The sequence below is a fragment of the Crocuta crocuta genome, unplaced genomic scaffold (assembly GCF_008692635.1).
Source record: "Crocuta crocuta isolate KB4526 unplaced genomic scaffold, BGI_CrCroc_1.0 scaffold55, whole genome shotgun sequence".
Classification (NCBI taxonomy): Eukaryota; Metazoa; Chordata; class Mammalia; order Carnivora; family Hyaenidae; genus Crocuta; species Crocuta crocuta.
In genome coordinates this window covers 4,534,321-4,559,514 of record NW_027530512.1, presented here as the reverse complement: position 1 = coordinate 4,559,514, position 25,194 = coordinate 4,534,321, and the positions used below count along the sequence as shown (strand labels likewise).

Here is a 25,194-nt window from a genome sequence, read left to right as displayed (position 1 = left end):
AAGGATAAAATAAGTTTTTATTTATAGTCTTATAGTAAAGGGGAAAGCCTTAACTTGCAAGACAATTCTTGGGCAGTATGTACAACATACTTTTTATTTCCATGGAATGGAATCAAACACGGACTGAGACTGACTACACACTAGAAATCAGCAAATGCCAGGAACGGAGTAGGAAAAAGACAAAGAAATGAGGCCTGCACACACAAAACCCTTCACTGGGATCTGCTGACCGCAGCCAGGACCAGGGCTGGATCACAGCCTGGGAACGGGCCCCAGGACAGTTGAACAGGAACGGGGTCAGGGTGGGGAAGGGTCCGCACTGGGGTGCGGGTTTAGTACCAGGTAAATTGCTCTTGGTATTTACATACAAAATCAGTTGGCTCTATTTCTTAGAAATACACACAAAAAGAAAGGAAGATTTGATCATTACTTTATGAATCTGTCGCTTTGCAATACCGACATCATCAGAAATAGGGACAATTCACTCAGATTCAAATTTCAGTAGCAGGAAATAAATATCAAAACATTATCACTGGCCCTCAATACAAAACCTCTACTTGACCCGCTCCTCCCTCCTTATCCCGCCCCCTACCACCCCCTGGCGGCTACCACTTCACTGCTGCCCGCTGTCCCCCACACATACCACACGAGTGTCACGCAGCCCTCCCTAAAGCTGGCTGAGAGAAGCAGAAGTGAAACAGGCCAAAGACTGTGCTGCAAATCTGTCCCCACTGGTTTTTATACCACAAACTTCTTCAAGAATCTGGCCTTTCAAAAGGAGCGATAAATAGCTTTTTAGAAAAAAAAAATCCTTAAAAAGAAGGGGGATTAATTCTGATTACTCCAAACCGGTCATCTTCTTAAAGTAGAGCAGTCCACAGATTCACAAAGTCTATCAAACGGAGGTGAGGGTGGCCTGGGAGGGACAGGAGTCCTTCGGGCACGTGCCCGGCAGGGCTGGAGGAGCTGGTGGGTGGTCAGGACACCATGTGCTCAGAGGTCCGGCCGGCCGTCTGTCCTCCACAGAAAAAGCTGCCAAGTTGGGGTATTTTGGTTTAAAAATTCCTGGTGGGGACAGGGAATCCCTGAAGGGAAACATTAAAAAAAACTGGTGGAAATGGGGAAGGAGAACGAGAGCTGTTGTCCAAGAGCTTCTACGTAAAAATAAAATTAAAAAAAAAAAAAGAGAAAAGAGGAAAAAAAGAGTCTCTTAAATGGTTCTGAGGGTTCTAAGGACGAACTGAAAGGAGGATGGGACGATGGAGGAGACAGACAGTTTGTATTGCTGGCCTGCCCCGCGGAGCTTAGCTGGCCTCCATCCGGAGCTTCTTCCTGCTTTGGGGCTCTTCGGGCTCCGACTCCGAGCTGGAGTCTGAGCCTCCATCGAAGGCAGAGATGGTGCTGCCCTTGGCGTTGGTGTAGAGGCTGTTGTCTGAGGAGGGGTAGTTGGTCTGCAGTTGGGCACTCGACCTCGCCTTCTCCAGTGCACGGACTGAAAGGCAACAAAGTGGGCAGGTTACAGCCTTCTGGAGACTAGGGGAGCAACCGAGTCTCAGCTCAGGGTCCAGCCTGTTCTTCCGAAGGGTTTGCTGGCCCCCAAGGCTCAGGGTGGCTCAGAAGTAACTCCCTTCTGGTGCCTGTTCCACCCACACACTTCATTGCCCTCATCCTTTCCCAGCCAGACCTGGGGGCCCAGTGGACATGGCCAGCCACTCTGCAATGTCTCCCAACCCTAAAGAGAAGGCTAGTGATGTCACCGTCCTGCCATGGAAGTCGAGTGTAGAGACAGGAGCATAAGCCCCCATGGGACCCAGCAGCACAATGACAGAGGAGAAGCTGGCCTGGCAATGCCAGGCTCCACAAGGGTGTGCAGGCCACACGACAGCAGGAAGGGATGACAGAAGATGTGTCAGCCAAAGAAAAGTTCTGGCTTAGCTCTCGTACAAGATCCACTTGGAAAGACAAGCTGGACACTTGAAAGCAAGTCACCAATACACACAGCATACCTGGGCCTCTTGACACACAGCCCCTACATGCAGGCTGTGTGGCCCAGTAACCAACCCGCTGCTGCCCCCCACTGCCCATCCCTTGGGGTTCAGCTCATCTTGAGCCTGGAAGGTCAACACATTCATTTTATCTTATTTTATCTTATTTTATTTTATCTTATTTGAGGTGTTCTAACCCAGGTGGTTACTTGCATTTCCTTTTACTTGCATCTTCCATGAGGGAGGAAGAGAAGTGAATTCCCCAGGAACAAAGAACTTGATCAGCTCTCGCTTTCCCCTGTGGTTATAGGAAAAGGCGGGTGTGAGCATTGGAGAACAGCATGGGCCTGGCCCATAGGCTGCCCTGATTGGACTACCATTGACAACGGGGAGGGCTCGCTGTCCCTGAAAACCTGGAGTTTCTGGTACTTACACGGTACACGCCAGTCCAAGGACCTCAAAGCACTTTTGAGACACCTGATGCCAGGTGTGACCCCTACTGCAGGCAGGGCACCTGAGTCCCAGGAAGGGGAGAGATCAGGTCAGAAAAAAGTCTCCGAATGTCCAACCCCTAGACTCCACTGTTCCCTCACTGGCGGCTCAGGTCCTTCCTCAGGATGGTTCTAACACTCAACTATTCAGGCCCAAGAAGTAGGGCGGCAGCCACTTATGAGCACGCGCTCCATGGCTGGTTCTGACTCTGCAGGCCCAGGTGCGAAGCCCTGACCTGGCCGGAGCACAGCAGGGCCGCTGCCCCACTGGCCCACGTGCTCACCTTGCTGCTCCAGGAGAGCATTCTGCCGTTTGAGGTCATCGATATCTTGCTGGTGTGTGTGGTTTTTCCTTCGCATATACTGGATATACTCTGTGGCTTTGTCTAGGATTTGGGCCCGGGATGCCTGTTGCAATATGAAAAAAAGCAAAGGGAACAAAATAAAGACCTAGTCCAGGTGGTGAGGAGGAAACCATGCCTTTCTGCGACAGCAGCACAGGGGAATGGAAGCAGGAGGGTGAGGTGGGACAAGGCTGAGGAAATACAGGAACTGCTGCCAAGAGCCTTCTTTGAGCCCGTCACAGTGTCAAGTGTTTACACAGCTCACCTCGCAGCAGCGCTCTCTGAGAGGCAGCCCCCACCAGGAACCTGAGGCTCAGAGTTTACTGGGTTAGTCAAAGTCACCAGCTGGATAGTGGTGGAGCCTGGATTCAAACTCGGATCCATCTGACTCCTGGACTTCTACTCCTCCCATCCCCTTTGGTTCTTTAGGTTGCTTTCAAGTCTTCAGTTTGGCTGTCTGAAAACATTAAAATGCTACTTAGCCGAGAGCTCAGGCTACTCGCTCTCTGCTAGGGCGTGACTACAGGCAGCTAGTGCAGTGAGACAAGAGCAAGATCTCGGTGGAGCCAGCTCAGAAGTGGGGGAGGCTCCAAGTTTTTCCTCAGGGTCTCTAGATTTCAGACGAACCCTGACTGTGTTAACTATTTCCAACTGAGCTGTGCTGCTGTGTCACCATTTCAGCCTTCCTGGCTGAAGAGACTTTTGTGAAAGCTGTGAGAGCTTGATGTCAACACAGGAAGGACAGGAGATTGGGCCATTTCAGGAAGCAACCACACCTTAACCACGGCCATGGGCAGCCTCGGCACTGTCCTGTTAGAGGAACAAGTTGATAAGCCATTAAAATGGATGTCAGATTACTCTGTCCCTGAAGGCCAAACATGCCTGGAAGATTCCCTCCAGGCTGCAGACTTGGCCAGACATACTCATGGCCAAGCAGTCAGCTAGCCAAACTGGTAGAATGGTCCAAAGCCAAGAGGACTAATGCCCAAGGCAGGCTAGCCTAGAAGTTGAGTGTGGCACTCATGGCATGAGGCCCCTGAGCAGCAGCAAAGCTTCTTACTCAGGGTAGGGCAGGACTCGACAACTGTGTGTTACCATCCTGGCAGGCCCTAGACAACCAGAACACAACAGCGGGGGGAAAAGGCAAAGAAAACATCCACACCCAGGATAGCAGAACTAAATCCACGTGTATTAAATCCTGACAATCTCGATTTATATACCTCGGGCTGGGCTGGGTATCAGAGAAGTTTGTAAGACCTAGATTTATTCACCAGTCCTCACAAGTACTAGAATTTCCAGGCTTTCCTCTTATAGCTCGCTTAAGGCAATTTCCTCAAAAGGAAGTTGTTCATATTTAACCGTTTTTTTTTATATATATATTTTTAATGTTTTATTTATTTCTAGGAGAGAGAGAGAGAGACAGCGTGAGCAGGGGAGGGTCAGAGAGAGAGGGAGTCACAGACTGAAACAGGCTCCAGGCTCTGAGCTGGCAGCCAGCACAGAGCCCGACGCGGGGCTCGAACCCACGAACCGCGAGATCATGACCTAAGTGAAAATCGGACGCTTAACCGACTAAGCCACCCGGGCACCCCATATTTAACCGTTTTTATCAGGTGCAAATTATGTGCAAGGAACTGAGCAGACACTGTGGTGAAACAAAACATATTAATCATGACTTCTTTAGCCCAGAAGCTTACTTACTATCTAGCTGAGGAGATAAATATATCTACACTCAGACAAATCACAGGGCAGAACCAACAAGTGTAACTTGAGTAGTACAGACTAGAAAGGCCATGGCAAAGATGGCTTCTGGCTGGGGTAACTACCTACTGTGTGCCAGGCATGGGCCTTGGCCTCTGTGTGTGCGCAGGCACACACACGTACACTCCTATTTGAAACAGTGAACCCTAGTATAACCCAGGGTGACATCTGTGGGAACAGGTCACTCTGGGCAGGGAGAATAGCACAGGAAGGGCCTGAGAGTGGAGACAGAGCCAGGTGTGTAGGAAGAAGGAGAGTACCTTGCCAGGGGGGCTTGCGACTCTGGCTGCAAGGCTACTTCAGATGCTGTTCCCCATTTCTGCTGAAGGGGACTTATTAGGTCTAATTATTAGGGGATAAAATTTTTTTAAAAAGGCACGTAATTAGAAAGGACTAAGGAAAACACTCTGCTTCTCTGGACACCAGATATTAAATTTTTTTTAAGGTTTATTTTTGAGAGAGAGAGAGACTGTGAGTGGGGGAGAAGCAGAGAGAGAGAGAGAGAGAGAGAGAGAGAGAGAGAGAGAGAGAATCCGAAGCAGGCTCCAGGCTCTGAGCTGTCAGCACAGAGCCCAACATGGGACTCGGACTCACAAGCCATGAGATCATGACTTTAGCCGAAGTTGGATACTTAGCCAACTGAATCACCCAGGGGCCCCTAGAGATGGATTTTAAAAGCAGCACTGTAGGAGAGGTGGCAGAGGGGCAAGGAAGAGGTTAGGCATCCAGGAGACAGCTGCATTCTGGGCTCTGTCACTAATGCACTCTGTGATTACAGACATCACCTTTCTGTGGCTCTTTTTTCTAAGCTTATTTATTTTGAGAGAGAGAGAGATAAAGCGTGAGCAGGAGAGGGGCAGAGAGACAGGGAAACAGAGAATCCCAAGCAGGCTCTGCGCTGTCAGCACAGTACCCGATGCAGGGCTCAATCCCAGGAACGGTGAGATCATGACCTGAGCTGAAACTATGAGGGGAAGGTTTAACCGACTGAGTCACCCAGGCGCCCCTCTCTGTGGCTGTTTCTTATCTGGCTAGAAATGCTCTCAGATCCCAACCAGCCCTCCAAATTCTATGCACTCCATCAATGACAGTTTCTGTGCATATTTACATGCCAGTCTCTCTTTAAGTTTGCCTATTTTTTCAACTAACAGTTCCCAGATATCAACACTAGCCCTTACTTAACTACTCATTTGCAGCTGGGACAAGGGGAAAGAAGCAAGATCGCAAACGGTTGATGAGGACTCTTAATGAAATGCCACGCTGAGTAGCAGCCCGTGTGTGACCAGTTTCTTCTTCACATGTTTACACATGAAACATGAAGTGAAAGTGAGCAGTAAGCACAGCACAACAAACCAAAGCGAGAAAAAGATCCTGTGAGTGGCACAAGTTTCCATTTCATGGCAGTTTTTACGTGAAGATAAAATTCACAGATGCTCAGAACACAGAGGTCCCCAAAGAAGGCGGGATTGTATACACCCAGCTCAAGGCCTCCAGAAGGCTAAGCATGGCCCTTCTGCTATCCCCTGCTGAAAGCAGAACCAACCCAGGCCACCCCTTAGCAAGTCCAAAAGAATGGTTCATTTAATTTTATTGTGCCCTTCCCAGAGTACTCACCAAGTAAAACCCAACAAGAAAAACTTAAAGCACAAAATATGTTAATTCCCCCAAATTTACATTCATTTATCTAGTCTGAGGGGTTGGAGGGAGAGCAAAAGGTTGAAATGAGAAAATGCTAGACATCTAAAATCCCCTCTTCCTGGCTCTCTAAACCATATGATCACAGGCCCGGCCACAAGATTAAGGTGTGGGCAGGCCCTTCGTGGCTTCAGGAGTTTCTACTATGTGAATAAGAAAGAAACTGACAGAGTGAAATAAGTCAGGNGGAGGAGGGCACTTTGGGGATGAGCACTGAGTGTTATGCGGAAACCAATTTGACAATAAACTATTTGTTTAAAAAAATAGAAATAAAATAAAATAAAATAAAATACAAAAAAAAAAAAAGAAAGAAAGAAAGAAAGAAAGAAAGAAACTGACAGGAACCTTGGGCTTTATGGTGGGACTGTGGAGCAGCCCCGGACTTTAGGGCACAGACTATGGAATGGCCCTGGACTTTCGGTTTCTGTTTTTTGAAACGCACGGTTAACTGAGTCAGCAATCTGTTCATGAGTGACTGATAGAACTTGGTAAGTCAATGTGTCCACAGATGGACTGCTGCCTTTGGATGCCTGGTAGGGACGGGGACACTTTTCTCCCTGCTTGTTTTTATAGTTAGGAGGCACTAATTCTGATCCTGCCTTTCTGAGCAGAAAGCGATCTCTTTAATGGTCTGGACACAGCTCTGAGATAGCACACGCTGTGGCTGGGGGGACCAAAGAGGTCCTGGGCCTCTTACATGATGGTGTGAGTTAATGCAAAGTGGCTCCTCGTGTTCTTCCTTCATCTCTGGGAGCCGTGCAAAAACTCACTGGATGGCCTTGCTGGGTCCTATTCCAAGTCCCAGCTGCATTACAGCAATACAAATGATGGCGAAGATAATCACAGCAGCAGCTAACACTCACTGAGTGAGTGTTATTATGAGCCAGGTATCGTCATACAACCTTCTGATGTATTATTTCCCCGATTTTATAAATGAGGAAACTGAGGCACAGAGCTCCAACTTGCCTAGTAGTAGGTAGTAGAGTCAGGATTTGAACCCAGGCCTCCAGGACACCTCTATTTTGGAAGCACAGAGGAAACTGTGGAACTAATAAAATACATGAACAGAAATGCATTGACAGCATGGTCAGAGAGGAGAGTCTGAGCAGGAAGGAAAGGACTATGAAAGAGTCATGTGATTTGTCTACAAGGACGTAACTACAGACCCAGTGACGATGGTTTCCTTGGGGGAGTCAGAGTTTAGGGAAATCATCTCTGCACAGTTAATGAGTGCAAGGACAGAGCTGAAGCTGAAGACTAGTTTTTTAGAATTAGGTTGAAAAAAAGTAAAAAATGAAAAAAAGTAGCTTGTAGTAACAATAGCATTGAAGAAGATTTTTTTTTTCATGTTTTATTTATTTTTGAGAGAAAGAGAGGGACAGCATGAGCAGGGGAGGGTCAGAGAGAGATGGAGACCGAATCGGAAACAGGCTCCAGGCTCTGAGCGGTCAGCACAAAGCCCGACACGGGGCTCGAACCCACGAACTGTGAGATCATGGCCTGAGCCGAAGTCAGACTCTTAGCCAACTGAGCCACCCAGGTGCCCCTGTTTTTCTTTTAAAGATAAGCAAAAACCAAACAGGCTTCTAGCAGAGAAGAAGCAAATAGAAAAAGCCTGAGGATGCAAGACAGCTTGAGAGAGAACTGACTGAACCTGACCCCAGAGGAGGGGAAATGCCAGCCTCAGCAGTGTGGTTGGCCTCATTACCTAACAAGGGTAAAACCAAAATGGACAAAGACCCGGTGTGGTGTGGCCAAGGGGCCTGGCAAGTTTCTGCCCCTTCTCTAGCTCGTGCCACAGCAATAAGGAGACAGAAGAAAGGGTCAACCCAGCTTCCTGAGGCCCCCTCTTGAATAGAACTCCATTTGGGAACACAGTGCACCCACCTCATGTGTTGCAAGAAGCAACTAGACTACATTATGTCACAAAAGGATCCAAACCCAACGGTTTCATTCTAATTAGAACCTTCTTAAGGGCCCCAAATGTTTCTTGAAGTAGTTAACACTGACATGAGGATAAAATCCCAGGTTACTAAATCCCATGTAAGGCAGTAGCTCTCAAAATTTTTTATATAAGGCAAGAGTTCCACATGTTTCTGGAGATGGAAAGCTTATTACAGTAATCTGGATGTGTGTAAAAAGCCACATTGTTTAGAAAGCAGGTGGAGAAAGGTGAGGAAGAGAGAGTAGTGCTAGAATGTTCACATTAGGAACACCATTGCTAGTCCCTGGGGTTCTAACCCTGACCTGAGAAGTGATCACCTTAGTTGTATTTATCACTTTTCCTCCATGCTGTCAAAATCAGGTGTTACCACTGCCTTGTTCCCTCAAGAACCAAAAGGCCACGTTCTGAGGAATGAAAAAAGAACTACTGCCTGACTCACTAACTGACATTTGTTTTGGACTACATATTTTAGGAAACAAAACCATTATTTTCTGACACCTTGCACAAGCTTTTATACATATTAAGGTAAAGAGAAAGCTAGGGCAAAGACTATATGTATTTCCATTTGAATAGCCATCTATTAAAAATAAAAATTAAAGAATTTGCACATAAATCTGGGCCTGCATTGAAGTAGTTCATTCCAAAATGGAACCCCTATCGATGCCAACAAGGGAGGCTGTGGGATCAGAGCCACCCTCAAAGCTCCCTGCTGCCAGGCCCTCCCCAGCCTGAAGGACCATTCTGTTGGTTACTATGGGAAGGCAGAGTTATCATACCCTTTTAAGAGGCTTAAAGCCAGGAGTCAGACATTTGTTTAAGGGTCAACACAAATCATGTTTCAAACATGTTGTGCCCTTGGTAGTTTGAAATGAGGGTGTGACACTTATTCGTCAAGTTCTGACCATGAAGGTCAGGAGCACACATTCCCTAAAGAGGAAATACAACTAGTAAATAGACATGTGGAAAAGGATTTAATCTCCCACGTAATAAACAAAATACAAAATTAATTAATACCTTCTGCATACTAAATTAATTCCCCCTCTTCAAAAAATTCCAGTGATGGTAATACTAGTACTTTCAAAACACCGTCAAAAGACTAGTCTTTTGAATTTGCTTTAAAGAATAAGAAATGAAAGAATGAAGACATGAAAACAATCCTCTCTGGAAGCATCTGGCAACACACGGCAAACCCAGATGTTCTTACTCCTAGACTTAGTAATCCAACTTTTAGGAATCGATTCTATGGAAACAGTAACCTGCAACAAAATGGTCGTCACTAATTATTTGTAAAATCAAAAAATGGGAAGCAACCTGAATGGCCAACAGAAACATAACATGAACACTTCATCAGTTGGGCAAAAAGCATGGTATGTAAAAAGAGCAAGCTGTAACATTTCTCTACGTAAAGCATACAGACCAGGGAGCCAGAAGGGAATACAAGGATTGGTAATACCATCATCTCCTCGCTTCTTAGATTACATCAGATATCCCATGGATTCATAATAGCAGCTTTTTGGGGGGAGAATTTAAAAAGGCGAGTTTCTTTTGACGTTCACTTTAAGATGGCACCCAATGTCAGTCATATTAAAGTGGGGTGTGCAGTGGGGAGATAGGTCTTTGAACTGCATGGTTGTCCAAATAGCTAATAAGCACTTGAAAATGTGACTAGACTGAATTAAGCTGTGCTTTAAGCATAACCCATACTGGATTTTGTTGAAGTCATGCTTGTTTTTGCATACTAGGCTAAATAAAATACCTTATTAGAATTAACTTCATCTGTTATTTTACTTTTTCACTGTGTCAACTAGAAAATTTAATTGCAGAGGTACCTGGGTAGCTTAGTCAGTTAAGCATCTGTCTTCAGCTCAGGTCATGATCTCATGGTTGGTGAGCTCGAGCCCCACATCAGGCTCGCTGCTGTCAGTGCAGAGCCCACTTCAGATCCTCCATCCCCCTTACTCTCTGCCCCTCCCTGTTCGCTCTCTCAAAAAATAAACAGTAGAAAAAATTTTTTTAATTGCACTGAAACTATGTTTGTGGCTAACATTAAACATCTGTTGGGCAACACTTGTCTTCAAATCTTAGCACAAAGGAAAGGCTACAGGTGTGCTGGAGGAAGGGGAGGTTTTCTTCTTCCCATTTTCCTAGAATGTTTGCAATTTTGCTTCAGGGAAAAAAGAAAAAGAAATGCTGAAGGGAGGTCCCAGGAACCAGCTGGGTATCCTTCAAATCTCAAGGTGGAAAAGCATTAGGTACAGTTTCCTGGCTCTCTAGTTCTCTCCACAGGAGTGAACCCTCCCCTGCTCTGCACTGCAGAGACTTCCAGAAGAATGGACAAGGCTTCTGCTCTCAAGAAACACACCCTTTAGTTAGGTGATCGGATGGTCAGAGAGAAGGAGACACAGAAAAGGTCCTCTGAGGCCCATGACTGCTGGGGCCAATGGAGGAGCGATACTGGGGGGTTCTCGGGTCAGTGAACTGCTTGATATGGCCGTGGAGGCAGGCAGGCAGACAGGCCCAGGCAGGGAGGACACGGAGGCGCCCCAGCAGGAGAGTGCACAGGCTGCGGAGCCCTGTGAGTGGGCCTCTTCACTGCAAAACCCTGACGTCACCTGGGTGGAAAGGCTGGAGGTAGACCTTGAGAAAAGGAAGGAACTCCAACAGATGACATTCCTGGGGAAGAAGAGGAGGGCAGACACTGCTCCACAGTCAGGGAAGGAGGAGAGAAAGCAGGAGGGCAAGGCGGGCACCTTAGAGAACATAAAATGCCAGTTCTTACCTTGAGGGGCACTGAAAAGCCCTGGGAAGGTTTTCAGTAGCACAGAAATACAGTTTACAAAGAGTTCAATAAATCAATACACTTACATTTGCTGAACCCAGGGATTTAAGGGAGACTTGGGCAACTACGGACAATAAATTTAAAGTAGACAATTAAATTTTTGAAAAACCTAATTGTGAAGAAAATCACTACCCAGGTTGGAGTCTGGTCAAGTAATAATGAGCAAGGCGGTGACATGGACAGGGCTGTGGCTTAGGTTTCATCTAAAAGATAATCCCTTCAACAGCCCCGATATGATGTAGAAACAGTGCTGCTGAATGAAGTGCATGCCTTATGAGGTACCAACCAGGATCAGCCTCTCCCAGTACCATGTGGCCAGGGGGCTTCCTTCCTTCAGTGAACAAATACTCACTCTGCACCCTACTGTGTGCCAGGCACTGAGGGAAGCAATACGACCAGAAGCTGTTCTCCCTGCCTTCATGGTACCTCTTACGGTGTAGTATGGGAGATGCACAGACATTCACTAAGTACCCGTACAAGCATATGTACAATTACTACTGGGATAAGTGCCCTGGTCACAGTGCTGAGTGAGTTTAACAGGAGACTGACCTTCAGCTGTAAGAACTGTCAGGTTCCCTGTTATAAGGGAGCTACCTGATAGACACCTTACCACGTTAAGGAAGCGGGCTTTAATGGAAATGAAACAGACTAGCTCAGTATTTTAACCTCTCATTTGATGCTCAGCATGTTACCTTATCATTGCTAAGTGTTACATATAATCCTCTCTCCCAACAAGGGAGCAAGACACTATACCTTTTACACCTTTACAGCACTCGCACAGGTCTTGGTCTTAATTGAGCAGGTGAGCACAACCATGCTGGCTGATGCCATTTTGTTCAAGTACTGAGCAAGCCCATGGTTTCCGCTGGCACTCTCACTCCACGGCTATATACTGGGAACTACCACATGCCGGAGTCTCTGGTGGGAGCTGACTGGGGCAGTGCCCTCATGTTCTCATCCAAAAGGAAAGAATTCTGAATTTAATGCTCACTAAAAGAAACCCCGGTTTTATTTGCATCTTAGGTTATGTTCTCTCTTTTTAACACGGCTCTATCCAGAACGGAGAAACTCATAGCACAAGTGTCTCAGAGACAATTAAACATTAAGATCAACACATTTAGGAAGAGACTTAAAAGATGAGAAATTTCTATAAACTTCTACAAATGGCAATGCTGCAATAGAACCTTTTATCACTAAAGTCAACCACGCTAAGAAGACAGTGTTATTGGATGCTGGGGCTAACTTACCGGGGGAGGGCAGAATTCTATCCCCATGGGAAGGCAAGCTGATGGGCTGGCCACCAGGTCTTGAACCCACATAAACAGGATGAGTTCAGTGCCAGCGAGCCATTGGGTAACCCTACCCAGCACCCAACCTACTGCCCTTAAAACAAAGAATAATTCTGTTCAAGAGAAGTACTGTCTTCCTATAGAACAGCTGTTACTCCTTTGCTCTGGCTGGCTGCTGATGGTCCTAATTCCATCCCATCTTTCCCTGTGGGATGTCCAGTGAAGAACTACATGGGAAACAAGAAACTCAAACAACAGAGTTCAAGAGTCTTCTTGCTAACACTGGGACCTATGGCAAAACTCAAACGGACCACTGACTATAATCGTCTATTTCTCGGAGAAGCTATGTGGACTTGGAAAAATGTACAGACCGGACTGATCCTCAACTGTCTGCACTTCAGTGACATGTACACGTGCCACCTCTGGGGACAGCAGTCTAGCAATAAACCCTGTATGACACACTGCCAAGACTAGTGGCTCTAACTTGAGGGAGCTCCCAATGTACGGACAAGATATAAGTACTGAAGCAAGATTTCTTCAAAATGTCCTCAAGTTGTTTACCCCTCCATTGTGGCAGACAGACTGACTTTGGCAATCGGCAGTCCTGAGTTCTAGTTCTTATCCAACTACAGATGGGGATCATGATCTCAAGCTTGCTTCCTCATCTCTGATTCAGTAATGATGGCAGGAACAGCAGTAATAGCAAATGTCCAATTCTATTAGCATAGTACCTGAGAGAACTGTTGTGCTTACTTTTACGTTGCGACACAGATGCTGGTTATTGCTAATTTTTTTTTTCTTAACTTACGCAGAAGGTGACCACTTTTTACAATGTTGATGTTAACAGTAGAAATAAAGGAAATAGAGGATAGAGTTTGGGTCTCACATTTAAAGCTATTTTTTTTTTAAAGAAGTATCCCCCATTCTAGGTTAGTATCCAATTCACTCAGTACTGGTTTCGCTTTAAAACTCAAAAGCCTTGGGACACATACAACAGATGATTCTAATATTAAGTGAGAAGTCACCTGGAAGTTAAAAATGCTCAAATCAAGGGAGACTGGAGGCCTTCCCACAAAAGTCCACTCTAAACTCCCCCAAACTCACGATTATTTGCACGATGTCACAACCTTAATTACTGCAATCCAAATCAAGAATTAGCCAATTTCCGTTGGTTCAAATACCGTATTTTAAAAAATGAAACATTTAACGAGCAGAGGGAAGACTGAGAGACAAAGTATTCTTTCCCTACAACTTCTATAAAACAATGCTGGCAGATAAGAAAAATACTGCAGATGGTGGAATTCAGATGAGAAGGGGCTCCCGGTTACTTTTCTCATACTCAGTGTGAAATATCTGGATTAGAACACAGAACAGGATTCTGAAATTAGAAAGGCACCTGGTAAATTCCCACACGAGGGCTTTATTAATGGGCTCCACATAACCTGGCCCCTGACCGCTCTTGTCCCCTAGTCCTGCTACTTCTCTGACCTCGTTTCTTGTCGCCATCCCTGCAGTTCCAGCCCTGCCGGTGGCCTCTGCTCTGGACAGGCCCCGCAGTGCTGCCAGGTTCCTGCCTCGGGGCTACTACACTTGCCTTCCCTTGGCCTGGACTGCTCACCACCAGACAGACGCATGGTTCCGTCTTTCTCACTTCCTTCAAACCTTCGTTCAAATGCTGCCCCGCCAGTCAGTTTTGGCTGGCCTACGGAAAACTGCAAACCTTCCTTCCCTGTTTAATTTTCTCCATAGCACTTGTCTGAGAGGCTATATATATTTTATGTTATTAGCTCATTTTCTATCTTTCCTCACCAGAATAAGCACTTCTGCTTGTGTGTTTTGTTCACTGCTGTCTCCCTAGTATCTAGAACAGTTCCTGGCATGTAGCATTTGATGAACAGTGAGTGAATAAATGAACTGGCCACAATGAATGACTACTCAGTTTAAAAGGCTACCAAATTCAAACTGTCAACTCCCTTGAAGAAAGGAGACACAGGATTTAGGATACTGTGATTTTAAGGACTTGAAGAGTATTACGGCAATATAAAATAGGCTGGATAAGGAAAATGGTATAGCTGAGCTTCTATGACCAACCTCTCCCAAAGTGTCCTCAAACTTAAGAATGTCTAAGGATCAGCTGACTACGTGTTATAAATACAAATCCCAAGGTCTGCTTCCAGAATGGCAGATTCAGTAGTGAATCTGACGTGAGTGATCCCCAGGCCACTTCTTGGGAGACACTGCCTTGGCGCCATTCGTGGTTAGATGTGAGACCTAAGGGAGCTCATTCCATTTAGTTCACCAGAGCCGTTTTAATCGATACCATGGCATATGAGTGAGCAGTGACTGTCAACAGCTCAAACAAGCACAAGAGATAATCCTTTGCATGTGTGCACTTTGACTAAAACAATGAGTCTGCCTTCTCCATCATAAAGATTTCCTGTGCTGCTTAGACAGTGTTGTGTCTAGGAATGCTGTTATTCTAGGTAAGCACCTCAGTTCAAGGACACTTAAACCAAGTCCACACTAAGTTGGCCTAACCCATGACAAATTCTAGTTTTGCAATACTAGGTATTCACATGGCCTGTTTTGTTTTTTTATGAAGGTCAGACTTACTCCATGCTTCAGCCACATAGAAGGCCACACCTCAGATAAGGCATAAAGCACATGATTTCCCAGAGTGACAGTACAAAGTGAAACTATAATGGTTCCAACTTTGCTTCTGGATAACCAAAATTAGGACCCCAACCCACAGAACTAAATCAGGAGAGCCATGGGAGGTGTACCTGAGAGCAGTGATTTTTCTTAAAATAGCTGTTTTAAACACTGTATCACTGAACAAAAACACATAGGTCCTCTTTCCAGTCTGCCATTTATATCACTGAATTGCTGCTGAGAGCAGCTGGCTACATTCTGTGTTCAGGATGTAACTAACTGTGCAAACAGATGTTTTTTCCAAATTCCAAGAAGTGACCCCCAACCCATATGCTTTTTACTCAAAGCTTCCAACTTTGTTTTTCAAATGTAGAAACAGCTGGTGCCTACCTCTCCAGGGAAAACATTAGTTTCTGGAAGGCCATCAGTGGGGTGGAAGGAAGCAGGAGAAGAACAGTTACCATTTTCCCTCCATTTCATATGAACAGGTCTCTTTCCTTAAGTCCTTTGTCCCATAGCTTAACATGCTCTTTACATGCCTTGAAATAACAGCAGTTGGAACTGGGAACTGGTGTCCATGTTGGTTCACCTGCGAGGTCTCATTTAAAATAAGCACTAACTTTGAACCATACAAAAGAAACTCTCACGGAGGCCTATGGAATCACTAACCTCAGAAATCCTTAGTGTTATCCCAAACGTCTATGGGCTCCTGTCTATACTATAGTTATAATAAATTCTTGAAGGAGTAATTATTTATTTATTTTTTTTACAAATAATACTGATTTTAAAAGATAATTCCTACGAACGTCTTACAAGCAGCTCCATTACACGTGTCATTGTTTGCTAAGGACAGAGTAGGTGTGGGATGATACCCCAAGGAATCAAAAAAGTAAGGAAACCATGTAACCGGAATACCTGATTTCATTTCTTTCCAAATAGGTGAGTGCCCCGGTAAGCCCCACGGCAAGTTCCAAGTTAGGTGTGGCCATCAGCTTTCTCCATAAACTCACCTTCTCTCCTTGGAGTGATGGGACCGAGTCCCGCAAACTGTGAAAGCTGTCTTTGATGTGGTCCCTACGTTTTCGTTCCAGTGCGTTATGGTGAGCCCGTTTGTCAGCCTAGAAGAATGGGAGAAAGAGCACATTAGCAATGTCACTCCCTTTGCTCTGTACAGGTGGTGGGGAACAGCCTGGAAGTATATGCTGTCAGCGCTGTCCCTGGCGATTGGGCCGGGAAGGATTGGCCGAGGTGGGCAGTTAGGAGTCTCCAGAATTACGATCTGCTAAAGGGGGAGAAAGGGGTGAGCAAGGCTTGCGACAGGAACATCCAAAGTAGCTCGATGCATCCAGCTCATGCATAAGTAAAATAAAAGTTATTCATGGGACAAAGTGTAACTCTCCTGCAACATCAGTCTTCCCCCACAACTTACTTATGTGACAGAACAGCCGCCAGTCCACGGTTAGGAAGTGACCAGGGAAAAGCTCCAGGGGGGCCCCCTTCATAAAATGTGATCACCCCCACTGTAAAAGATTCCCCATGGTGGATGCCCAGGAAAGGACTAAGGTCACTGGTGTAGTTCTTTCCATGTGAAACCCATCACCATGAGTCTGCTCTGGGTTCCAGCTTGCTAAAATGGACTAGTTTAAGACCTGCTCACCAAACCATTCAATAGAAACTAAAACCCCTAGAAAACCCAGATGCATGAATCTGAGATTATGACAGAGCTGATCAAGACACCAAACACATTCTGAGTTCCTGTTTTTTAAAGTAGATCCACAGTGCCATCCTGCCAAGGGCTTCCCCTCACACAGGCTGGGCCAGAAAGGTTGTTCTTAGACAGCAAATCATCTGACACCCCCATGAGCTGAATAAATTTCCTCAGGCACCTGTGGCAGGTCAAGCTTATTTGGCAGTATCTAAATACCCACGGACCAAAGTCTTTATTCTGTCCTGCTTACATCACAAAGCACTATCAGCTGGAGAGGAACAAAGTCTGGCGACAAATCTGAAGTAGCAAAATACACTGGCTTCAGGCAAAAGAGAGCGCTGGTGGGCACTGCAAGAGAGCTTTAGCAGGTCCCTAATAAAAGGGCATTTCCTCCAAATGGACAGACTACTTACTCTAAAGCAAGAACCTTGTTCACTTCCACACTTTGGGAATTATGTAGTATAATATACTCTGAGAATCTACCATGAATACACAAGGTTGCACTGAGCTACCCAAAGAGCGAGTCTGTATATGGAAAGTTTGGGTACCTTTAGCTTTACCCAGACAGAACACCAGGGATTTTAGATATGAAGCAACAAAAGTAAATAACTTGGCTTTGCACAAGAATGCCTCAACTGAATCCTTGTACTAGATAAGATACATAAACAAAAATCTATGAAGACAACAGTCTTGGGAATCAAAGGACTTAGAATTCTACTATATAAGCCTAAGTATGAGTCATTACAGAGGAAGAGGAGGCCGGGAGCAGCTGTGGTAACCAAAGTCATTTCCTGGTGTCTCAAACACAACCCCTCACCTCTAGTTCTGTTTCTCACCATGGCCATGGTTCTACATGGCATGACAACTCATCTTCAGGGCAAATGCCTGGGCACTTCTAACACCCTCCTAATCTTGTCAAAGTCTGAATTCGTGGTAAAGTGTGTTTGCTGAACTGCAATGACACATGAAATCTACGGGGAAACTGAGGGAATGATCAAGCTTGGACACCAGATAACTTAAGGCCGGAAGTAGGTGTGCCACATCACACAGCATTAGGACAGAAATGCCAATGCCTTCTAACAGCAAGCAGTACGGAATAACCTGAAGGTATTAAACATATTTAAGTACCTACTCCTTTTCTAACTTACTGTCTCCTCTACTCACCTACACAGGTAAGGTGGGCTGGGTTCTAACCTTGACCATACCTAAAGCACTGACCATACCTAAATGGCATCTGCCATCTACCTGCCTCTCCAGCATTTGCTACATACTCCCTAAGATGGTTTACTTGGCATGCAAATTAATTGCCCAGCCTTGGTCTTCAGCAGCAGCCCAAGATACTCCTGTCTACTAAATCACCCTGATTCCTGGCCCTCCTCCCAGCTTAAGAGCTGTGCACAGAAGCAGTGACAGCAGATTTACCCACAATTCCTCTTGTTGATACAAATAAAATCCAAATTGTCTGTTTTCTTTCTGGGAGAGTCCTGCAAATCTTAAAAGGTTAGAATCAAGTTGAACTTGGGTTTCACTCAGGTCTGCACTAGAGGGGTGGAGTTAGGTATAATCTAGCACCAAAATCATCCCCACAATGCACTACCCCCTCCCCATTCACTGAGCCCTGAAAGGACTCAAATGGACAAGTCTTTTGGTTAGAGGATTGTTAAGTGAACTTGGCTGTGGACCATCAGCAGAAATCTTGGCTTCTCATCTGGGGAGCCAGCCAAGTTTGAGAAGTTGGCTCAACAAGGAAAGGCAACAGTCCACTGACTGGTAGAAAGCCTAGGCTGGGGACTGTTGTTCTCGAAGTAGTGGATGGAATTTCTGTGGTGGTTCCAGGCCCAATTTAACTAGCAGAAGGGTAGAATCTTAGACCAATCCCTGCGGCCATGACCATCCCCAAGCGGCTACTCTGAACCAGAGTCAATTTCAAAGCTTTCAGAGACAATGGCAATGATGTATTTTCTCCTCCCTAGGCCTCATCTAAAAAAGCAAGTTAAAAATATGAAGAACTAACATGCCTAACTCCAGGCAACTCTAGACTAAATGATACCTCTAGTGGCTTGAAAGAGCATAAGAAAAACCTTTACACAAGGCTGAGAATTCAGTTCGGGAAACATTTCCAAACCACAGAGATCCATCCAGCTTGATAATAATGCTCCCCTGCCCCCCACTCTAAATCATCCAAATGGAGGGCCAGTTGCCAGGCTTATCATTGCTTTGTTAACAGTCTTCACTTGCTGGAAACCCTTTCCAAAAGAGCCAAGATTTCAGAGTTGAGAGTGAAAAACAGGGCAAAGACTTCCAGTGTAAAGCATCTGAGATCCTCCCACAAACTCAAAACTAGTTAAAAAAAAGGGGGGGAGTGGGGGTAGGAGTGGGGTATGGGAAAGGCCAAACAACTGTGTGTCTTAAATAAAGCCCAACTCAGAAATTAGCCAGCTTTCTGTTGCCCACACTGAGATGTCAGAGAATGACAATGAGTGGTGCCGCACAAATCCAAGGGGCCAGGAGAGGTGTTCTTGGACTGCTCAGCAGGCCCACAAGCGCCTTCCTCCTTACATCCTATAGGAGCAGTAGCTGGATGCTGCCAGTCTGCAACTACACTCAATTTGCAATTTCTGCCAAAAAACCTTTCCTTCAGGGCATCCCAGGCTAAACAGAAATCCTAAAGGGCTGTGCGATACTGAAGAGTGGCCCACAGATGCTCAACAGGAACTCCAGCTCCAAATCGCTTCCAGCTTTGACATCTCTGCCAAGGTTTTTATTCAGCCTCTCAGTTTTATTTCCACCAAACGTTCCATACTGGCAGCCAGAGTAAAAATCTTCACCTACAATTTGTCCACCTCTGACACTAACAAGCACATGTATCTTAAGTGTTATTATATGTTGAAAGCAAACATTATTTTTTTAGCCAAGAAGTTGCTAAACTGGCAGGAGGTCATTCAAGCTAAGGAGGTCTGTTCAAAATCGAGGGGAATCTCTTTAAATGATTTCCTTCCAACTTACTGCATAGAGAATGCATCTTCGTTCAAGGCCTTACATCAGTTAGCAGCCTTATTTCCTGCAAGATCTAGGTAGGCAAATAGCACGAGGAAATAAATGCTCCATTATTCAAGGACACACAAGGGTTTCGAGAACGATGCCATTTCTTTCAGGCTACCTGACATCTAACCCTATCTATAAGGAGAATCTTAATCCCAATACCAAAAATGCTTAGCATATACTGAGAGTTGCCCACTAAACATTTATTGCCTTTAAGAAATTCAAAGTTTGCATTTTAGAGGAGAGATAGTATTCCTTATTATTAATAAGCTATTCTTATTAATTAAACACAAACATGGAAAAAACACAGGTTCAAAATTCTCATCAGAAAAGATCTATTTATTACTTCTGATGGAAAGCAGACAGGATAAATAAAACTGAATTTCTAAGCAACTTAACTCACTTTAATCAACAAGAAAATTGCAACATGAAATAATGGGCAGCTATGAGAAATCACTACTGTCCTCAATAGGAAGATATAAACTTTAACTTCCCAACACATCTCCTGCTAGAAGCCAAATGCCTGCTATCCATTTCTAAAATCTACTAAATTCATGTGATTTTAAGGCTTTCTTTTTTTGTATCACTTGGTGCCTAAAAGAACTTGGGAATGCTATTATCCAAATATGCTATCAAACTACAGCCATTTGAAAGAGTAAAAATGCCTTGGTCATGAAATGTTAATTGAAAACCAAGTTGGATTCTATGATCAACATTCTCCCCATTACGGGCATCTTAAAAAAGAACCCCCTTTACTCTAACAAACAGGCATATTTAAGAAGTCTGACATTTCTGCACCACTGTCATCACTTGAAGCACACACAAATTACATGTAGCATGTGCCACTTCTGCTATGTAACTAATTCCAGGTAAAAGAGAAAGTGGCTTCCGAGTAAATTCCAATCTCAAAGATGACCAAGCTCATTTCCTTCTAAATAGATTACAATTCCTAATGAAGCACAGAAAGCTGAGAAGTTAAAAATATTTCACATGAGGAAGGTCCACAGGTGAAACTGCACAGATCTGTTTTTACACCCCTTAACAGATATGCTGTAACTCTAATACATTCAGCTGATATGAAGGATAATATGCCTTCAGTTTCCTGACAAAAACACACTAACCCTACATTTCTCGTCTACTTTCATTTGTTTTCCGGAAGTAATTTCCCAAACAGAAATAAAAGGATTTACTTTGTATGAAACATACCTGTCCCAGAAAAGTTTCTTTAAAATGTAGCTATTTTCCTCCAAAAAAGAATAAGATAACATCAGTGGGGTGGTGAGATGTATACAATTTAGTAATAAAAATATTGTTTGGGGTTATTTCCTTCAACAAAGCTTAACTGGTCACTGGAGAAGTTGTTTTCCGTTTGCACTGAGGCAACAGAAAAAAAATATTTATCAAATCAGTTTCACTTTCTGTTAGAGTTAGCCTCACTTCCTAACTATTCTTGCAGAGAATCTTAGATTTCTTACACAGTAAGGCTGTTAACTATTGTTAGTGACCTTCCAAAAGACAAATGAGGGACTCCTTTTACATTAGGACCCACAGAACCTTTTCCAAATAACTTGTTAAAAGTTCTTCTGGTCCTAAATATTTGGTTGTTCACAGTCCACATCCTTTTCTGAACTAACACAAAGCTTAAGAAAAGTTTCCTCCAAATTAAAAAAATACATATTATATATCTATACTAAATGGCAGGAAATAAACTGATGTCACAGAAAACAAACACCCAAAATCCTTTTTACCCTACTTGTTCACAATAATTGTTAGATATACCATAAAAATTTATCTATTGCTTCTTCTCTCCATGTTATTTTGATTATTTTGTGCCAGATAATGTCTAAAAGTCTCAGCAAAAAGGGGCTCAGTTGGTTAAGTGACCCTGACTTTGACTCAGGTCATGATCTCACGGTTCGCGAGTTTGAGCACCATGTAGGGCTCAGTTCTGACAGTGGAGCCTGGAGCCTGCTTCAGATTCTGTGTCTCCCTCTGTCTCTGATCTCCGCCCCCTCCTCCCCATGCTCTGTCTCTCTCTCTCAAAAATAAATAAACACTAAAAAAAAATTTTTTTTAAAGTCTCAGCAAATTGATGTGTCTAATTAAAAACAGAGTCAAATCCACTCCCACTGCCCACTTCCCAAAAATCAAAGAGAAAGATCTTGGGCACCTTAACACCAAACTAAAAATATCTAGGAAAAACAATGACATTAGCATTCTAGGAGAGTGGAAACATTTTAACAATTTAATGAAGCAATTTACATCAATACCTATGTGGATGGATATTTTGAAAAGCTTTCAAGAACTGTAAGCCAAACTTTCACAAGGAAAACTTTCTCTCACTCATTGGAAGGCCAATGTAATTCTAATTCAAATAATGTTTCTACAAAGGAGGCCTAACCAATCCTTATCCTCCAGCCTTGATCAAGCCCTGGGGTATATTTTATAACCGGAAACTTGGAGGAAAAAAAATGTTTTACATAGACTGGGTCCCAAACGTGAAACTCCACATTCACACCATTAAGGGTAACAGTAACTAAAAAAAGGAACTGAATTTCCAAATATATGTGTAAAGGTAAGTATCTGACAACACTTTAAGGAAAAATCAAACAAAATCTTTTTTTGTGACTATTACCCAGGGATGATTTTTAAAATCCTATGGAACAACTGCATACTCCAGATATTATGGAAACATCAGCTCTCAATAAACATTTTTCTTCATGCCTATCTATCTATTTGGACAACCTGCCGAAACTCTGCCTGCTCTAATGAATAGTAGGTACAAGGAAGAGGACATGCTTTCATCCTGTGATACCAGAGGCATCAAAGTGGCACCCTGCAAATTCTAACAGGTCCCCAAACATTTCAAAAATCAGAAAAATAAAAAAATCTGGATTTCTAATCTTTCTTCCAACAGGAAGATCTGGCAACAGTGAGCCCTCACTCCCCACATAACAACAACCCACTGGAGTCTGGTGGCTGTCTTTTCAGAAAAGACATGTGCTCTCCAGAGCCCTAGTCTCATCTCTGCTCTCTATTTTATTCCTGATGACCTTACTGCCTGGGACCCCCAGAGGCATCTGAATTTCTGACCCCGCATTCTACCAACTCTGTACTGTTCCCATCTGTCAAATGTTAAGACACTCTGATGTACTTCTCTTCCTCTGACTCTGATTTATTTTGTGTCTATTCTTTCTTTCTTCCTCTAATCTATTCATGGAACACCCACAGTACTGTCCCAGGCTGGAAAAGCATGAGATTAGTGTCTATCTAAACCCAGAACATCTCCTGAGAACATTAATATCAAAACCCTGAGAAATTACTGATAACACTGTATGGTCTCAACCACCACCTTTTAGCAAATCTACCTCGGCAATGCTACTCTTCAAAAAGTTTTCTATTTTCTTTATACCTCTCCTTCAACTCAAACAGGCTACAATAAGCTGTTTGTGACACTTTCATATTCAACCTTTGACTCCTCTACATTTCGAATTTCTGCATTACAATAACACGAGGTTGTGCTAGATTCTATAGGCGTATAGAAATCACATGTTAGATCCTACATGTTCCAAAGTAAATCTGACAACTTTGCCCCCAAATAATACAACTGACTTCAGAATGACACATTTCTCATTTTACACTCACACTGTGACAGCTAGATCCCCCACCTGAAAACTACTGACCAATTCATTTCTTTGCAAACAGCTCCTTTCACTCACCTACAGTCACTGAAACTTATCACCTGAGTCTAGAATGATGAGATTTGCAAACCCGCCGCCCCCACCTAGAACCCCAGAACAAGGCCCCGCCTCACCTTAGCGGTTAACAGGAGAGTTTTACTACAATATTAAAAATAATAGAACAATCTTTTTCTCTCTGACCCCAAAAAGGACTAGAACTGAACGGAAATGAAAATGAAATGGAGAGTAGGAGACGTACCGCAGATTGAAACCTCGGTTGCTCTTCCTGGAATAAGAGAGAAAAAAAAAATAGAAAATATAGAAGTTATTTTTACACTTCACATTCAATAATAAGAAAGAAAATGCCGGCGGCGGAGGAAGCGGCGGGTGGGGAGTCGCCCGACCCCCCTCCCTGTCTCCCCACCCCACGCCGACATCCCCCCAGCGGGATCCGGTAGCGGGGCAGGGGGGTCCCGAGCGCCGCCCCTCCTTCCGGGATCCGACTTCGGCCGGAGGGGGTTTAGAGCACTGCCTCCTCCCCTCGCACCCAGCTCGGGGTTTATAGGCACTCCCAACCCCTGTCCGCTCTCCCTCACCCCCCAGGATCCGCAGGTCACGGGAAAAGGGTGATCGCAGACCCATGGGGCAGGTCCTGAGCGTCGTCCCCTTCCCCGGGATCCGGACAATGGGATTCCAGGCGCACCCCGTCCCAGTCTCCCGGATCCTGAGCGGGACAGGGCGGGAGCGGGAGGCCGCAGCACCCTCCTCCACGAGGGGAGGTGGGGGTCCCAAAGGCCGCGTGTCTCCTCCCCACCTCCAGTCCCAGAAGGCCGCTCCGGCTAGGAGCCCGGAGGGGAGCGAGCCGGGAGCGCGACGGAGGCGGTCCCAGTCAAGGGGAGGGGGGGGAAGGGGAAGAGGAGGAGGCTGCCCGCCCCCCTGCCGCCGTCGCCCCGCGGAGAGCCCCGGCCGCTGTCCCCGCCTGACAACCCGCACGGGAAGGAAGAAGCCCCAGGACTCACGTCGCTCTCCACCTCGATGTCATCGTTATCGCTCATTTCCTACGGCCCAGGGAGCGGCCACTGCAGCGGCGGCGGGGAAGGGGGAGGGGTGCAGGGGAGGGGGAAGTCACCGACAACAACAAGCCGAGTCCCCCCACACACACACACTCACTCACTCACTCTCTCACTCACTCACACACACACACACACACACACACACACACATACACACAACACGGGCGAGAACCACCTCCTCACTGCAGCACCGGATCAACGGCGGCACGCACGCCAGGTCGGCCCCCTGCCACGTGACCGGGCCCGTCACGCTGGGGCCGCCGAGACTTGTAGTTGTGGTCCCTTTGACTGACGGCTCCGCTGGAGCCAGAAAAACTACAAATCCCATAAGGAACTGCATACGGTCGTCGCCATCCCAGCCTGTTGACGGAGCCTAGGGCGCCTGCGTGTCCTGTGAAGGGGGCGGAGAGAAGAGGCGCGAAGCCTGCTGGGAGTCGTAGTCCACAGACCGCGAGTTGTCAGTAGGTTTTCTTCCCGAGGCAGCAGAGGAGGCTGCTGGGAAGATAGGACACGTGGAGGGAGCTGGGGCTCCTGGAGCCGGGCACAGTCTGAGCGCCGGGCGCGGGGCCCAGGGGACAGGGTGGAGGCAGTGGGGGAGTAGCCGGCCGCCTAAATAATGCTTCCTTTCCTTGGTGCAACTAGTTTTACTTTGTCTTCTAGATACCTGAGTTGCTCTGCATTGGGCTCTGG

General features: G+C 45.4%; 1 protein-coding gene across 8 annotated transcripts; it reads right to left on the bottom strand.

Moving 5' to 3' along the window:
* Window positions 1-24,721, bottom strand: MAX (MYC associated transcriptional regulator X). 8 transcript variants are annotated; one of them, XR_013335843.1, is made up of 7 exons: window positions 24,451-24,720; window positions 23,691-23,717; window positions 16,012-16,119; window positions 2,761-2,884; window positions 2,419-2,499; window positions 2,199-2,283; window positions 1,403-1,492 (listed from the first exon to the last, which is right to left on the bottom strand). XR_013335843.1 is itself a non-coding variant. In XM_077767175.1 (5 exons), the coding sequence occupies exons 1-5, from the start codon at window positions 24,484-24,486 to the stop codon at window positions 1,305-1,307; spliced, it is 483 nt and encodes a 160-aa protein (XP_077623301.1). In that variant the 5' UTR covers window positions 24,487-24,705; the 3' UTR covers window positions 1,160-1,304. The 8 variants fall into 8 exon arrangements, 4 of the variants coding, with proteins under 4 accessions (XP_077623303.1, XP_077623301.1, XP_077623302.1 ...); XR_013335842.1 differs by having other exon boundaries at window positions 1,404-1,492; window positions 2,183-2,283; XR_013335844.1 differs by having other exon boundaries at window positions 1,412-1,492; window positions 2,195-2,283; window positions 24,451-24,721.
* Between the last annotated feature and the right edge of the window lie 473 nt (window positions 24,722-25,194).